The sequence below is a fragment of the Pogona vitticeps genome, chromosome 3 (genome assembly GCF_051106095.1).
Source record: "Pogona vitticeps strain Pit_001003342236 chromosome 3, PviZW2.1, whole genome shotgun sequence".
NCBI lineage: Eukaryota > Metazoa > Chordata > Lepidosauria > Squamata > Agamidae > Pogona > Pogona vitticeps.
The window spans coordinates 146,722,882-146,741,641 of NC_135785.1; the positions used below are offsets into that span (position 1 = coordinate 146,722,882).

The following is an 18,760-nucleotide window of genomic DNA, read 5'->3' on the forward strand; positions in this document are numbered from 1 at the left end:
AGCTGGGTGGATCAGAATAGTAAGGAAGGGATATAGAGAGACATGTTGGTTGGGTAAGAGTATGGAAAAGAGCTCAAAACAGCCGGGTTGGTTGGGTAAGATCAGTGGAGGGGGCGATTGGATGAAAGTGGTGTGGGGGAGGGAAAGAGAGCATGTTTGTGCGAATAGAACTAGTACTATCAGTGAAAGAAAGAGGGCTGGGGGCTTAGTAATACTTTTGAAGTGTTTGTATGTGTATGTATATGACTATTCATATTTATGTAAAGAGAGCAGGGTTATGACAGCAGGAGCACCACAGGAAGGATTAACTCTTCCAGCTTAAGTAGTTTAAGACAAGTAAAGTGGTGGGCTACTCCTTTGATTCTTTGAATGGTTGTAAAATCAAAGAACCATGAGTTTTTATTGAAATCTGCCAGATAATGAGTTATTGGGGTGGGGTTAGTCATTCTGGAATGACTCATGTGGTGGAAGCATTCTCCTTCATAGTTTGTGCAAGGAGCAGCTAGAGCATATGAGAGAGATTCAGATGCAAAGGTCAAAGTGACACCATGGCTGAATGGTCACTATTAGCAGCATAATTGTGGTTAAAATGATAATTATTTTGACAGTGAGGAATGTGAAGCAGACATCTAGTTTTGTCAGAGGGTAATCTCATCTCCCTCTACCATATTACCAGTTAAAGGAAGAAACAAATTTTCTCACATATGCATTTCATAATTGGGGGGGGGGGGAATAGCAGTTTAGACATTTGCCCCCATGGCAAGATTTGTAGATCAAGTCCATCCACATTTTATCCTGGCTTCACCATCCAGTGAAACCAGATAGGCAGTTGTCACCTTCTGTAGTAATTAATGCCTTTTGCTGGCCTGAACAGGCAGGTATTTTACCTCACAAGGAAGGAACTTGGTTATCCCAGATTGCTTGGAGGATGGGGCAATTAATTGCCTGTGGGTAACTGCAGCTTCCAGGCAACAAATACACATGGAAGGATAGTATAGTATGGAGAAATAATTGTGTGTTAAAAATTAATTTCATTATTATATGTAAGAACCATTCATAACACAAACCAAAGAATCAATATGATTTTTAAATCTTCAGACAATATTTGAAGAAAATTTCTTCTGACGATAGCAGTTATAGATCTTCTGAAATACTATTTTTTCTAAACAATCTTTATAAATTTGCTACTCTGTCATTTGTCATAAACTTGTTACTCTATCAGAGCTCTGGCAAGCTCTGATAGTGTAATTTTCACTCGCAAATTATTAATAAAGCTCTTTAAAAACAGTCTATCTAAAAAGACAGTACAACTAATTAATTTATTCTTTTTAAAATATCACTAGATAGACTTGACAAGCATGGATATTCGTCTTGGCTATTGTCATAATAAGCCAAGTGGCATGAGTGCATGTGAGTGCGTGTACTTGCACACATTTTCTTAGAAATCAAAATGTTGTTTATTTCAGAGTTAAGCGTATATGGTCCTGAATTTTTCTCTGACCTCAGACAGATGGATCTGTTATATGAAAATATCTCACAAGTTGGTTCTGGATGTACCAGGGGCTACGGAATTTAGGAAAGGTATCTTTGTGAGAGGGAGATTTCTGCTGTGAAATAGATGACCTGCCTAAAGCCAGAGGGATACCAGAAGTATTTTTGGCACATGTCTCTGAAACAAGCTGGACATGAAATCCTATTTCAAAATACAGAAGTACTGTATCATTATGTTAGACTACACAGGGAAGCGATAGTTGTTGTGGGTTTTTCAGGCTCTTTGGCTGTGTTCTGAAGGTCGTTCTTCCTAACGTTTCGCCAGTCTCTGTGGCCGGCATCTTCAGAGGACAGCACAGGGAAGCCATTGAAATCCACAAACACCAGTACAGCTTCAACAAAAAAGAAGAAAGTCTAAAACTCAACAAAGCCTCGCTCCCAGCACTGAAAAATAGAGCCTGTAAAAAGGTCAGTGAACTCTACCCAGCCACGAGGACTGGAGATCACTGCACACAAAAGACTAGCTAAAGACACCCAGCAATCACATTGACAGAGTATCTCCCCCCTTATCACAACAGTACACCCATAACAAAAAACACCGTGATCACAATAATCACCCAGTCTTCTGAAAAGAACAAAAAATCTGATCCCACAGCTACAAATACTCAACAATCCCACACACTACACTAGAACACAGACAGAGTTCTAGCTCCTGTCCTCTGGAGATGCTGGCTGCAGAGACTGGTGAAACCTCCAGAACATAGCCAAACAGCCCGAAAAATCTGCAGCAACCATCAGATCCCAGCTGTGAAAGTTTTCGAGAATATTTTTGGAACATTAACACATTTTGTTATTTCATGGAGGGCAGGAATAAACAGTATGGGGTGAGAGAGTTGCAGAATGAAAATGGTGGGATGGAATCCGTTAGTAATCCCTGCCCCTTTTCTTCTGTGTATTCGTCCGACCTGCAAGATTAATTTGCCATGAAAAGTAGGTTTTGGGGGGTTTTATTACATGTGTTTTTGTTGTAATTCTGTCCCAAGTAGCTTTGGGAGCATCTTTATTAAAGATAGATGAGACATGAGATTTTTGTTTTGTTTTGTTTTTTGTACTCAAGCTATATTTTGGACTGTAATTCATTGTGTTTTAGGAGCCAGTGTTGTTTACTGGAACAATGAGGAAAAACTTGGATCCCTTCAATGAATATACTGATGAGGAGCTTTGGGATTCTTTGGAAGAGGTACTTTTTTAAAAAAAATGCTTTAAAAAAATCAATTAAATGCTTGCAGAAGCATTGTGTTCCTGATGCAGCTAAAGTTAAGTCCACTGAATCAGTGAAACTTACATAGATGTTGACTTACAAAATCCCTACTGATTCAATGGGTTTATTCTACTTGCAACTTATTGCACAGTTTTAGCTGTTCGCTTTGTTTTTGGCATGCCTCATTCTGATTGCTTACTTTGTGTCATTTTTTTATAGATGCAAAAGATTGAAATTATTAATATATTTTTAAATTAAATATGAAGCACAAGATGAATATTGTGTTCTTTTAAGAGCAATCTACTTAGAACTGGGCATACTCATATGTTTGCAGGTTCAACTGAAGGAAGCTATAGAAGATCTCCCTAATAAACTGGAAACACAACTCGCAGAATCTGGATCTAATTTTAGTGTTGGCCAGAGACAACTGGTATGTCTAGCCAGGGCAATTCTGAAGAACAATAGGATATTGATTATCGATGAAGCAACTGCAAATGTGGATCCAAGGTAAAGATAATGTTCAGATAATATGCCCACAGTAGTATTAGGTGATTTCCACCAACCCACTCAGAGCAGCATTGGTCATTTACAAAATTGATTGTAAACATAATTGGGTAAGCAGCTCTGACATGACATTGTATCTATTCTAAATTGTGCCTTAGCTTTGAGTTCATTCATTCCGCTTTCCTCACCCTTCTGGCTCTACTGTCGGAAGGAGTTCAAAAGCACTTCTGTGGTTTATCCGTGGACCTGGAACTATGTTAGTTTTTAGTTTTGATTTAGGAAAAGGTGATAGGATTAGAAACCGTGCTTTGCAGTTGACTTGTTTTCTAAATTTTATTTGGGTGTCAGCCTAGGTAGAAGTTCCTCTCTCTTCAGAACAGATATTCATGCTCTCTGTCTTTAAATATCTGTACTTGAAAGTGAGTTTCATTCTTTTTTAAAAAGCAATTACAAAGAAGTTCCATTACTTTAATATCTGTCATTGGCTAATACTTTCCTTTGAGCAAGAAGTACTTTTATCAGTCTAATGGAAATATAATGTTTTCTTCATCTTAACTTACTGGGAGCTTCTTTAAAAAAATAAATATATGTATGCAGTTAAATAATCTTGCCTAACCCATGTCTGTAATACATATTGCAGTAACACATTTGTTTACTAGTGCAGGGCACAGTAGTTATAAATCATAAAGACACTGCAATGGCAACTTGAATTTCTTGTTTGTTTGCCTCATCCCTGGTATTTCAATTTTTTTTCCTTAGCATTTCTTATTCAGTCACAAAAGCATATTTCTATAAATGTTGCAGAAATTTGTGTAAATGCCATATGTGTGAATTAAGCACAGAGAGTGTTTAATGCAACATTTGTAACAGAGAGACAAAAATGGCCTTTTTGAAATTTTTAAGAACTTACAAAGAGTCCTGCTGGATCAGAGGCTGTAAATATGTTTCTTCCAATTTTCTGTTCCCACACTATCCAACTGATGCCTCTGGGAAACCAACAAGCAGCACATGAATACGGATATATCCGTTCACCTCTTGTTCTCCAGCAAGTGTTACTGACGTGCATATTGCCTCTGATAGTAGAGGTAATATTGATTAATTGATTGATTGATTGATTTGTATACTGCCCTATTAGTGCAAACAGTACTCTGGGCACTTTACAGGTTAAAACTAACAAATCCCACAGACCCCATATAACAATATATAGTAAAATATATAATATTTAGTTCTTGTGCCCAGCAGCAAAAGGTAACAATATTCTCCCTAAAAAAATTGCTGCTTCTCTTTTAACTGTCCAATTTGGTGGCTACTATTGCATCTTGTGTTTTTCTAACCTTTAACTATATTATTTTAGGATAGTAAACCACTTCTGAGTACTCTCTTCCTGGAAAACTCTCAAAATAGTTGCCATAAGTCAAAATTGACTTGATGGCACCTGGTTATTATTAAACTGGCTGGATAGCTCAGTAGTTTAGGTATCTAGCCATGGAGCCAGAGGTTGGGAGTTCGATTCCTCACTGTGTCTCTTGCAAGTAGAGCCAGCCTGTGTGGCCTTGGGCAAACTGTACACAGTCCCAGGGCACCCCAAGAAGAAGGGAAGGGCAAAACCACTTCTGAATGTTCTCCACCTGGAAAACCATGAAAAGGTCAGAATAAGTCAGAATTGACTTCACTGATTATTATTATTGTAAAACCCTCTCTGGAATGTGGTTTGTTGGGCACGCTAAATGGTGTATTTTGTATAAATTTGTACTGAATGGCAAGGGCCATGTTGTGTGAGATAGCAGTTAATCATAATTTAGGAAAACAGGCCATTTCATCTCCTGTAGGCCTTTTTATTCTAGTAATAAATGGAAGTTTTAGGTGCCATCCAATACCTTGTCACTGTTTTTCCTGCATCTGTTCTCTGAGATGAAGAGCAGCCAATGCCAAATATTATTATTATTTGCTTTGGGAGAGTAACAATAATAATTAGTTGTGTGTGGTCAAGTTGATTAACTTACGGTGCCCCTTCCCATGTATTCCTATGTGTCAGGTAGTCAGAAGTAGTCTTCAGGTCACTTCTTCTGGAGGCACTCCGGGTCTGTGTAGAATATCCAGGATCACACAAAGGCTAGCTCTTTTCCTGTAAGGCACAGAGGGGAAATCAAACTCCCAACCCCTGCCTTCGCAGCCAGGTGAGCCATACCAAACTATCCAGCCAACTTGAGGGAACATACCAGTCCCTAAAAGTGTCCAGAGGATAAAGCGGGAGCATGTTTTGGAGCAGAAACTTCCCTTACCATTTTATATATCATTTCAATATGCAATCTGAATTGTTGTTACTTATTATGTAAATTGTGCGGAAAAAACCGAGGGCAAGAGTTCCAGACTCTGGAACTGCCTCTCATGGGAGGCCAGACTGATCTCATCTTTGCTGTCCTTCCACAAGCAGACAAAGACCTTTCTCTTCAGACAGGCTTTCCCTTTGTGACTGGCTTGTCTAAGCATGGGTTTTTAATGGATTGTTGTACCCATCTGTCAGATATACTTTGATTTGTATTCCTGTATTAAGCAGGGGGTTGGACTTGATGGCCTTATAGGCCCTTCCAACTCCCATTATTTTATGATTCTATGATTAAACAAATGAGCACAGGCATTTTTGTCCTAATCATTTGGAATTCATTCTTTCCTTCTAAAATAATTAGGGGTATTTTTAAAGAATTTACTTTCTTCACAATGATAACTTTGGAAGCTGGGAGCCAATAAATGAATGATGATCAGGAAGAAGCTTTGATTCCACCATTTTCTCTGTAAATCATTAGGATGTAATAAATCCAGGAAATCCATGCCATAGTTTCAAAAATCATACTTGTGTTTCTAGTAAAATGTGCAGTATATTAAACAAGTCTTCAGTGCATCAATCTTAATTAACAGATAATATATTTCGTTCTGTTGCTCTGATACAGAAAATCTTTGCTTTGTAGGATTCATCCATACTACTTGTACTGTGATATAATTTTTTGTGATTTTCTTGTCTTCCATTGGTAAGCCACTTCAGTAGCAGTGGAAGAAGAATGAGATGAAAGTAATAAAATGAATTGGAACCGAGCATCGTGTCTAAAAGACAACCATGGTCTATAAAAATTGTTAACTGTATTCTGTGTTATGATATAGAAAACAGAACTTCCTATATATTGTATCAGTTTTCTTGCTACACCATATTTACCCCTGTATGTCTTGTTTATTTCAGAACAGACGAGTTAATTCAAAAGACAATCCGTGAGAAGTTTGCCCAGTGTACTGTGCTGACTATCGCACATAGATTGAACACCATTATTGACAGTGATCGGATTATGGTGAGCATCATATCAAAAGGCCTAATAATCCTAAACAGTGCTTTAAAAAGTTACTTTTTTTATTAAAAATCCCAGAACCTCTTGGTCAGGGTACCCATTGATAAGGACTCTGGGAGATGTAGTCCAAAAAGTAATTTTTCCAAGCTCTTGATTCTAGAGCAGGGGTTCCCAATCTTGATTAATCCAGGTGTTCTTGGACTGCAATGCACTGAAATTCTGGCCAGCACAGCTGGTGGTGAAAGCTTGTGTGAATTGTAGTCCAAGAAAATCTGGATTGGGAACCACTACTCTTGAGCAATGGACTGCTACAGTTATGGTGATGGAGATTGTAATCCAAAAGACCTGGAGGTCCCAATTTAAGGGTAGGATCCTTTCCATTGAGTTATTTTGCTCTGGTCTGGTCCTTTTCTTGGACTGCCCTGCCCAGGCGTGACCTGGTTTTATCACTGCCTACAAGGAGTCTGTCAATAAATGTGTCACCTGCTACACAGCTCTGCCGTATCTTTCTAACAGTTTACTCTAACTGCAAAACAAGACTTGTTCTTCATCGTGGTCTTCTGTGAATGCACACAAAAGGGTTAACCCAGCGCCAGTGTTGGTCCTCTCGGAACATTCTCGAGCTTTAAGAGAAAAGTAACAAAGTTTAAGGCTGCCTATACTGTGCATGCTCTGCCCGCCCAAGCCTCAGTTCCATTTTTCCGCCTAGCGATTTGGAACCTCTTGCTTCGAGCTCTGTTTTTTCAATCTATTTTCTACAGATTCTTCGTGTTTTTCGACCGGACTGTACTGACTACGAGAACTGCTATATCCCTTGACGTGGACCTCCTCTTTCACGGACTCTGTTTTACTGTTTTTCCCTTCGGACTTGGCTGCCTCGGATTTCCCGCCTTTTCCCCTTGCCTCACAACGGCTCCCTATAGACCTTAGCTTTATGTCCCCTTCAGGGCCTTTCAGCCGCTGTGTGCTCTGTGATCGGAAGATACCCCACCAGGACGGGCATGATCGTTGCGGTTTTTGCCTGGGAGAAGCCCATTTATTAAAGGCAAAATCTTGTATACATTGTAAGGGTTTTACTAAGGCAGCTTTGAAAGCCAGGCAACAACGTCTGAAATACCATCTGTGGGAATCCACACTGTCTTCCACCAAGCCCTTGGACATGGAGCTTGCCTCACCATCAGCTACTCCTCGTTCCGAGTCCACAGCTTCCCCTCAACCATCTACTTCTAAGATCGGCAAAACCTCAAAAAAGTCTGCTCCATCTAAAAAATCCGGCAAGACTTCGGATACCGCTTCAGTTCCAGCTTCCAAACCTGTAAAGCAAACAAAAACTAAAGCTGCAGTTAAAGCAAAGGAGCCCTCCATCCGGCTTCCTTCGATATCCGAGTCACTACCATCACCAATTTTGGAGGAGTCTTCGAGAGATCGTGAGTCTTTGTCGGAGGCAGCACCATCCCTGCCTCCTCGACAAGCTGAGCCGGTTATTCCACAGGGCGCCTCTTCTCCGACACTGAGTCAGCTTGCTGGAGCCACTGCAGGCTTGACTTCTCCCCCACACAGCCCAATTTCTCATGGACGGGGGTCTTCAGCTCTTTCGATCTCTTCAGGGCCTTCGAGGTGGAGGTCCCCTCGTAAGAAGCGCTTGTCAAAAAGGAAGCATCGTTCTTCCCACTGATGCTGGTCAAAACGTCGACGTCGAGACCGTTCCTCCACTTCAGATGACTCAGGAAGGGTTCGATCAAGGAAACATCACCGACGACTCCTCTGATTCCTCTTCTACCTTGACTGATCAACGTCGAAAACATAGGAAAGTCAAGTACATTTATGTTTCTTTTTCCTCTGACTCTCCTCGACCCCGACATCATCGTCAGTGTCGACAGGTCGACATCGATGCTCCTAAAGCTTCAGTGCCTTTACCAGCAGTGACTGCGCCTTCTTATCTCAATGCTCCCTCGACGTCTCAGCAGACGCACTCTTCGACGTTGAAGGACAGACATGAAATTGAACGCGGACCCCGTAAGAGGAACAGGGATGCTTTTTCCTCTGATCCTGATGAAGTTTCTTCTTCTCATTCCTCATATTCTGATCCTGACCTTCTGGCTCAGCCTTGCCAGGGGGACCTTCCTGAAGGTGAAGTCGTACCTTCTGATACCGGGGACCCCCACGCTTCCTCCCCGTCAGAGGATTTTTCTTCATACTCACAAATGCTTTCACGTCTAGCACGTGCATTGAAGCTAGAAGTGGACCAACCTACTCCTCCTTCTGAAGACCTTATATTTGGAGACATCAACCAGGAGAGGTCTCCACCTCCTAGCCTTACCTTTGTACTGGTGATTATGGACATTATTGAAGAGTTTTGGGAGCAACCTGCTACTTCTCCCTCTATTTCTCGACGAACTGAAAACCTCTATCGTGTCCACGGCAATGACACAAAATTTCTCCTCAAGCATTCTATTCCAAACTTTCTAATTGTCGAAACCAGTTGTTCGAAACCCACTGGGAAATCTCATGTTACCCCCACAAATAAGGAGGGTAAGAAGTTAGAGATTATTGGGAGGAAGATTTACTCTTTAATCTCATTCCTCCTTCAAATCATAAACTATCAAACTGCTTTAGGGGCGTACCAAAAACAACTCTGGCTCAAGATTTTACCTGGTCTCAAGATGACCCCACAAGACGTAAGACAAGGCTTCTTAAATTCCTATGAGGAGGCTCAAACTGTGTCAAAGCATCAGAGGTTGTCGACCCGGTGTGCTGCGGAGACCGCTGCCAGAGTGCTCATGTCTGCAATCACTATACGCAGACATGCTTGACTGAGATCTGCCAATATCCTGGAGGATGTCAAGACCAAAGTAGAGTCTTGCCTTTGACGCCACTGGACTTTTCAATGACAAGACTGATAATCATCCGGAGGAACTTCATAAGGCCAAAAAGACGGCAAAATCCTACTCAATACAGCCTCAGCCTAGATTTTCTAAGTTTCAGTGGAGAAAATTCTACTCCAATATCAACAATCCTCACAACAATACAGGCCATATAAAAACTTACCTCAACAAAGATCTCCTCAAGCTTCTTCTTCTGCTCCCAGTTATCGTCATCTGCAATCGCAGCGTAGGCAATCTTATAAGCCACCTGCCAAAAAATCCAAACAGTATCTTTGACTCCGCCATGCATATAAATGGAAACCACATCACCACACGACTTCAACCCTTTCTGGCAAACTGGTCTACCATCACAAATGACTCATGGGTATTAAAAATCATCCATTCCGGCTACCGACTGGAATTTATAGAATTTCCTCCCTTAGGGTTCGTAAGTCATACATCTTTCGACCCTGCTTTGGAAGTGGAAGTTCTATCTCTTCTATGAAAGGACGCTATTCAACCTGTCCCAATCACAAATCTAAAAAATTGATTCTATGGCCGGTACTTCGCCGTGTCAAAGAAAGGTGGAGGTATAAGACCCATCCTCGACCTAAGAATCCTAAACACTTACCTGCATCCAAGACGCTTCTGGATGGTGACCTTGGAGTCCATCCTGCCCCTGCTAAAGAAAAACAATTGGTTTGTGATGGTGGATCTGAAAGATGCGTACTTCCATGTGACCATCCATCCAGATCATCGCAAGTACCTTCGATTCATCTTAGGGAACCATTTATCAATTCCTGGCTCTGCCCTTCGGACTTTCAACAGCTCCCAGGACATTCACAAAAGTCATGGCACCTGTAGCAGCTTACCTACGCCTCAATGGCATCCACGTCTACCCTTACATAGACGATTGGCTGGTGGTCTCTCCATCCAAGTCTCCAGTCCTGAAAGACACAAAATTCATACTAAGTTTACTGCCACAACTTGGCCTCACCATCAACAGGGAGAAGTCACATCTCGAACCTTCCAAGGTAGTGCACTACATCGGCGCACGTCTGGATGCCATCAGAGGTCGAATTTTTCTGCCCAAAGATCGGATTCAGAAGATATACAAGGCTCTCAGGAGGTTTCGGCCACGGGCCTGTGTGAGGGCGAAACATGTTCAACATCTGTTAGGCCTCATGGCCTCCACCACTCCAGCTCTGGCACACATACGTCTCAAACTGCAGTCATTGCAATCGTGGTTCCTGGCACTCTTCAATCCCATGACAGACAGCCAGAGAAAACGCCTTCGCGTAACTCCAGAGCTTGTAAAACAACTCCAGTGGTGGAACTATCCTCCACATCTGAGAGTAGGTAGACCTTTTCGACCACTTCGGCTCACTGTCCAGGTGACGACAGACGCCAGTCCGACAGGATGGGGAGCGCACTGCGGGCAGCACAAGGTTCATGCTCTTTGGTCTGCACAAGAAAGAAACCTCCACATAAACCATCTGGAGATCATAGTGGTCATCAAGGCCTTCAGAGCTTTCCTTCAAATGGTGCAGGGTCGTGGTGTTCAAGTAGTAACAGACAACACCACGACCATGTACTATATCAACAATCAAGGAGGGACACGCTCAGGATCTCTGCTGTACCTTGCCATCCACATGTGGGAATGGTGTTATCTCCACCATGTGTTTCCTGTGTCAATTCACGTGTCCACGATGGAGAATGCCCTAGCAGATCAACTGAGTCGCATTACAGTTCAGAACCACGAATGGGAGTTGAACACAGAGGTGTTTCGCAGACTGTGTCGCCTTTGGGGGACTCCAGACATAGATCTCTTTGCTTCTCAATGGAACGCGAAGTGCACCAGTTATGCATCCAGAGCCGGCCTCGGCAAGGGCTCCATCGGGGACACATTTATGGTTCAGTGGAATCAGGGACTTCTATACCTGTTTCCACCTCTTCCACTGATTCAGAGGTCACTGGTGAAACTTCGTCACACACCGGCGGAGGCAATCTTCATAGCACCATACTGGCCTCAACAAGTATGGTTTCCAGCGTTGAAGATGATGTCCTCCAACTTCATGAAACTACCAGCTTCACCCGATCTATTGACTCAAGATGCAGGCAGGGTGTTCCATCCAGATGTGGGCACTCTACATCTAATGGCATGGAGGATCTCCCCGAGATCAAGGAGGTGTTAGATCGGGCAAAGAAACCCTCCACTACTCTACTTTACAGTTATAAGTGGAAAGGTTTTTTGAAATTCACTGCAGCCAGGGGTCTTGTGCCATCCCCTGTGTCTATCTCTACGTTACTACAATATGTACGTTACCTGTTTGATTTCAAGTTATCCATCTCCACTATTAAAGTTTACCTAGCTGCAATTATCTCCTTCCAGCCTAAGGGTTCCAATTCATCACGTCTGTTCTCCCATCCTACAGTTAGAGCCTTTCTCAAAGGACTTACTGATCTGAGGCCTCCAGTTCGACCACCGGTTCCGCAGTGGTCCCTCCAGTTGGTGTTGCATGCCCTTACTCGTCCTCCCTTTGAGCCAATGGCTACCTGTGACCTCAAAATGTTATCTCTTAAATCGTTTCTTGTGGCCATCACTTCTGCCAGACGTGAAAGTGAACTCGCTGCCCTTCGTTCTGACCAAACTTTTCTACAGTTTTTTAAGGATAAAGTTCTGTTACACCCCAATGTTTCTTTTCTTCCAAAGGTGGTTTCAGACTTTCACCTCAACCAGCCTTTACTGCTTCCCACTCTGTTCTCTGAACCTACAAATGACACCGAGCGCATGCTCCACACTCTGGATGTCAGGAGGGCTCTGGCCTTCTATGTTTCTAGAACCAAGGACTTTAGATCATCCAATAGACTTTTCCTCTGCTACTTTGGGAAAAAGAAAGGTCTCCCAGCATCGTCTTCAACACTCTCCAGATGGCTTGTCTCCACAATTTCGCTTGCTTATGAGCTTCAGCATAAGACTCCACCTGAAGGACTTCGGGCTCATTCCACCAGAGCCATGGCCTCTTCTACTGCCCTGCTATGTGGCGTTGATGTGCCTGACATCTGCAGGACTGCCACCTGGTCTAATGTCTCCACCTTCATCACTCACTACAGACTAGACCTGAGGGCCAAGAAGGAGAGAAGTTTCGGGAGAGGGGTGTTGACGTCTGTCCTCCGGTGACAGCCCACCATCCGGTGAGTAAGCGTGCTAATCAGCCTTTTGTGTGCATTCACAGAAGACCACGATGAAGAAAGAGAGGTTACTTACCTGTAACTATGGTTCTTCAAGTGGTCATCTGTGAATTCACACAATCCCGCCCTGCCTCCCTTCTGTCTCTCACTGGCTATATCTAGCTCATGCTCAGGTACCTGTGGCGGATAAATGGAACTGAGGCTTGGGCAGGCGGAGCCTGCGCAGTATAGACAGCCTTAAATTTTGTTACTTTTCTCTTAAAGCTCGAGAATGTTCCGAGAGGACCAACGCTGGCGCTGGGTTAACCCTTTTGTGTGAATTCACAGATGACCACTTGAAGAACCATGGTTACAGGTAAGTAACCTCTCTTTTCCTTCAGCATGAATCTTGTTGGAAAACAGGAATGGTTTGATTTAATATCTATTTTACATTGTTGGATTTTGATTTATTAAATGCTATGGACAAATAAGGCCAAGGGTGGTGTTCCAGTACAAGGTGAGAGATTCTCCTCCACCCTACCTCAATTTCGTTAGTTACAACATTGACTTAATAGCAGCTAGTTGTTCAGTTTAAAGCAGTGACTGCAAAATAAAAGGAAGACAAATTAGACGTATCCTTTCTTTCATTACTGTTTGTTGCCTGATTACTGAATGTGGTTTCTTTTTGTACTTCAGGAATTAGTGTATATTTTCTAGCTCTTATGATGGCCTCTCAACTAGACTGTATAGCCCATGTGTTAAAAACATTCCTCTGCTATTAATTATATGGTGCCTTTCTAGGTGGAACATTTTGAGTATTGTAGGCTAGTTTCTGTATAAAGTTCTTCATGCTATTATCTCATCACGCCTATACTGAAATATGTTCCACAGCTTCTATTAGCATTTTTTATTATCTCATGATTTATTTCAGATACTTATTTATTTCTACCAATTGCTTCAATGTTCTTACTAGATATTTGGCAGGGGAGAATAACCAGCAGGCATTAGAGGAGGAACACATAAGTATTTACAAGAATCAGAAACTAGTATGTGCTGATTTCTCCTTTCATTTTTCTACAATAAACTTTTCTTATAAATGGGTTTCTGTGAACTTATATTACAAGTAGGAAAAGGTTACTGTTTCATTATTCTTTAAGATATTGTTGAATGTATGTAATAAAGCTGCAGTTGTAGCAAACGTTCCTGCTGGAAAATTACAGGAGGGAAAATCATTTTAAAAATTCTGTAACATAAATGGCTGCAAAGAATATAATCAATCTGATTTCAGTATTGCTCATCTGGTGATGTCCATGTGTAGAGTCGCCTCTTGCATTGTTGGAAAAGAGTGTTTGTGATGACCAGCTTGTTCTCTTGACAAAACTCTATCAGCCTTTGCCCTGCTTCGTTCTGAACTCCAAGGCCAAACTTCCCTGTTGTACCTTTTATCTCTTGACTTCCAGTCCCCTATAATGACAAGAACATCTTTTGTGTGTGTGTGTGTGTTCTAGAAGGTGTTGTAGGTCTTCATGGAATTGGTCAATTTCAGCTGCTTCAGCATCGGTGGTTGGTGCATAAACTTGGTTACTGTGATGTTGAAAGGTCTGCCTTGGATTTGTACTGAAATCATTCTATCATTTTTGAGATTGTATCCCAGTTTTCCTACGCTTTAGTTGACTGAGGGCTACTCCATTTCTTCTACAGGATTCTTGTCCACAATAGTAGATATGATAATCATCTGAATTGAATTCGCCCATTCCCCTCCATTTTAGTTCACTGATGCCCAGGATGTCAATGTTTATTCTTGCCATCTCTCCTGTTTGACCACATCCAGCTTACCAAGGTTCATAGATCTTACATTCCAGGTTCCTACACAGTATTTTTCTTTGCAGCATCGGACTTTCCTTTCACTTCCAGGTGCGTCCGCAGCTGAGCGTCCTTTCAGCTTTGCCCCAACCACTTCATTAGCTCTGGAGCTACTTGTTCTTGTCCTCTGCTCTTCCTCAGTAGCATTTTGGATGCCTTCCGACCTGAGGGGTCCATCTTCCAGCGCCATATCTTTTAGCCTTTTGTTTCTGTTCATGGGGTTTTCTTGGCAAAGATACTGGAGTGGCTTGCCAGTTCCTGCTCCAGGTGGATCGCCTTTAGTCAGAACTCTCCACTATGACCTGTTGTCTTGGGTGTCCCTGCATGTCCTAGCCCATAGCTTCTCTGAATTACTCAAGCCCCTTCGCCATGTCAAGGCAGCAATCTGTTCATAGATATTGATACGATAAATGTGTCTCTTGGTAGCCCCTTTCTCCACTAATGCTTTCCCCCAGAGCTTAGAAATACTCCTTTTTCCAGCTCTGGGGAAAAATTGAGCCCTAAGCATGGGGAACAGTGTTTTCCATCATGACCTCTAGGTTTAAGTTTTCCTCAGCCACTAGCCTGATTCACATAATTCCACTTACGTTTCAATTAGCAATAGAAGAAAGCAACTCAGTCCTAGATAGTTAAAATCACCAACCTGTTTCTGGAGAGAATCTTTTCCACTTTTAAGAACTGTTTCAAAGGGAAGAATCGTATGTAATATTACTTGCATTTGTACCCCATCGTTGTTTGTACTTTTTTGATCTCATCTTGTCATGTAGTGCTTCAAATCAGTCTCCTATTGTTGTGGGTGAAAGAATAAATATTAGAATGTGGTGAAGTATCTGTCTATGGGGCCACTATCAGGGAACAATGAGAACAGGACTTCTCTGAGGAGTTCCTCTGTGGTATGGGAGGTCATAGGAGGTTTAGATGTGCACTCAGTCATGAAGGTAGCTTTTAAAACATGACTATTGCTTAACCAGAACTTGGAGAAGTTACTTTTTGGACTCCAGCTCCTAGAATCTCACTGGCCAAGATGACCAGCGGCTGATCCAAAAAAGCCACTTTTCCAAGTTCTGCTGTCAACTCTCACAAATGATAGTAATGAAACATGATGTTTAGTATGTTTGTTCTGATAAGCCAAAGGCATGGACATTTTTTCAAAATCTGTCAAATCACAATAGGAAAGAAAACTATATCTCAGTTTAACCTCCCTAACAAGGTTAAGGAAAGGGTACAAAGTAGAGAGAGGAAAGAATCATGTGCACTGCCTTGAGGTTCTTAAAAGAAAGATGGATTATCACACAATTGAAGAGGTTTCCAATACCAGAAATATGGTATGCAGTTCTTCATGTTACAGTGGTCGATATGATTCATCCTCCGTGCTAATATGTGCTACAAACAGTTTTTAAATTCCATATGTATACAGGAAATAAAATACTTCTGAATTTTAAAGGGAGGAAAAGTATATGTCACTTTTTATACTTGAAAAATTCCAGAAAAGAATACCCAGAATGAATAGGTATAGGTAAAGACCAGAACAAAGAAAGAAAGATTAGATTCTTAGCGCACACTACAGTTAAGCAGGTAAATTTTTTAACATTTTTTCACCTAGGTAGAAAGAAGTAGAATGGAAATTAAAACGGTTCGTTTGTTTTATTTTTTGTCTTTCATGAAAACCATGAGCAGATTATATAAAGATGGATGATAAAGTAAGTTTGTGTGTTTGTGTATACGCACATATATGAGTATATGTGGTATGAGTGAGCTTGAATTAGAGCTGCGACTCACCTTAATTTTTCAGCGGGTTTTATTTTACCTAATGAGAGGAGCCTCCTAAAAGAACAAAAGGAGGAGAAGCATGCGCTTTACAGAACTGCAGACAGAATTGGCTTTAGGAGGTGTTTAATTCTGATTTATTCTCTCTTCTAAAGCCATACTTCTGGTTTCTCAATCTCAGTCACGCCTTGAGGAGAGTATCTACACAGGATTTTTCTTTTAATTATAAATATGCTTATCAAACTTCAAACAACTTGAAATCACTGAGAGGATCTGTATTGTGTAAGGTGATACTGTATTAAGACAATCGTTCCAGTGAGTAATAATACTTTGCTCTTATACAGCACCTTTCATCTGGGAATCTCAGAGCTTGTTAGAAACATTAATTAATTAAACTGCATGACATCCCTACCAGGTAGGGAAATAATTGAAGTCTATTGACTCCTGAATTAGAAAATACCTGTTAGGTTAGGTTATCTAAGTATTCATCTGTAAAAAGGCTATGGCATTCTTAATGCTTTTCTGTACAATCCATGGTCTTCTTCCATGGTTCATTTTACTTGTGACTTAGCTAAGAAAAGCATGGATTTTAATAACGTAATTGTGTTGTAGAACAGAACAAAACAAAGCTGTACAGAGTTGCTACAGAGTGGAAGAAATTTTTGGTGCAGTACTTTCCATTGCCATATTAGCTGTGTGTCTTTTTATCAGTCAATGGTGCATCTAGGTAATTTTAGTGCGCAAAGTGCAATCTGGAAGATCCCATTGCACCTTGCTATCAGCTACACTGATTTACAGCAGTTGCAGTCCAACATCTGGATTGCACTTCACTCGCCTTTGTTTAAGGTTCTAGATTCAGTGGTCTTCAGAAGAGCCCTCTTTAGATTGCATTACTTTAGGGATAAAAAACTACCCTAAGAGGCACAGTTTCATATGTTACACTCTTCCAAATAATGATGCCATCATGACCTGGCTACAAGAATAAAATAGAGTTTGCTTCTTTGGTGAAACACATTTTCTTAGGAATAAGCGCCATTTGCCATGTTGTTGTAGAAGTGAATGTAGACGTGACCCAAACAGTCCCCTTCCCCTCAATTTGGAGAGTGAAGTGTCCCTTGCTTAGTCCATGAGCTTCCTCTGGGGAAGAATGGTATGTTTTCAACTAAAATTAATAAAAAGTTTATGTATAATCATGTGCCTTTCTGGTTGGCCACCCAACATTTTTAAAGTTAGAAGAAGGATACTACGGTGACCAGTCTTAGCTGTACATTGTCTGGATTGATATTTTTAAATCAGTTTCAAGCATGATGAACCAGACATAAAACCAGGAGTATTACAATGTGTGGCTGAACCCTTAAGACATTTTCTGGTAGAAATCTATGTTTACAATCTATGTTTTCAGGCCTCCTACTCCTAATGCAGTGATTTTAAATCTTTTTGCCTTTAAGGACCTTTTCATTCAAAAACAAACAGGGAGGAATTGACCAAGATGGTAAGAGGTCTGACCTATTGCAAACATTTGAAGGAATTAGGTATATTTTGGCTGGAGAAGTGGAGAGTGAGAGATGGTGTGTAAGAGTCTTCTTCAAATACCTAAAGGGCTGTTACATAGAAGATGAGCAAGCTTGTTTTCTTTTGCTTCAGAGATAGAACCCAAACCAATGGATCCCAATTACAAGATCATTCTGATGAAATATTAGGAGGAAAATTATGACAGCAAGAACTGGAGAACCATAGGCTGGGCTACCCTAGAAGATCACTGGAAATGTTTAAGCTCACATACCATAAATCCAAGAAATTGGAATCTAAGGCAGATGTCCTAACTGTGTAATAGGGAGGACAGTGCTTGCTCAAAGCTTATCTTCCCTGAACCCACTCTTTCTTTTCCTTCTTTAAGGCCCAAATCCCAATAAGGTGCTTGTGTCTGGCAAAAAACCTTGTCCTGATTATGAAGCAATTCAGCTCTATTATATTGCTATAAGTAAGAATCCTGGGAAAATTCCCTCTTGTTCCCACGTCTGGAAGTTTCACGTATGACCCAGAAATACAGCTTCCCATGTAGGCACCATCAGGTCCCAGCTAAGCCAAGAAATTTATTCAGATTGATTATTCACCTTGCCAAGTCTAAACCACACCTCACAGACAAATTGGCACCACTAAAAGATCTCCCTAACGAAAGCATTGGACACAGAGTTTCAGTGGGATGCGTGCAAGAAGTCTGCTTTCTGTAAGATGAGGCACCTACCTGCTTTGTGATACTCACACCTCGTGATTTTGAAAAGTTCATATATGAGATGACTAACCAAGTCCTAATAAGTAATTAACCCAAGGAAGCCAAGTATGGATTCATAATAAATTAAGAGTGTTGATCATCTCCAAATAGGTTATGACCTTTAGGTGGAGCCTCTGTGACCTAAGGTGGGCTATATTCAGAACTTGAAAATTCAGAGTGCAACCCTCAGGATCCTCCAGCTAGCATGGCAGCATCATGGTTTGTGTAGAGA

At 41.4% G+C, this 18,760-nt stretch overlaps 1 protein-coding gene across 2 annotated transcripts in view; it reads left to right on the forward strand.

Moving 5' to 3' along the window:
* The window catches only part of ABCC4 (ATP binding cassette subfamily C member 4 (PEL blood group)), a 239,168-nt gene that overhangs the window by 185,603 nt on the left and 34,805 nt on the right, over positions 1-18,760 (forward strand). For both annotated transcript variants that reach the window (XM_072994692.2, XM_020783541.3), the window contains exons 27-29: positions 2,642-2,731; positions 3,087-3,259; positions 6,489-6,594. In XM_072994692.2, the coding sequence (XP_072850793.2) occupies positions 2,642-2,731; positions 3,087-3,259; positions 6,489-6,594 (369 nt within the window). The remainder of the gene's footprint in view (positions 1-2,641; positions 2,732-3,086; positions 3,260-6,488; positions 6,595-18,760) is intronic.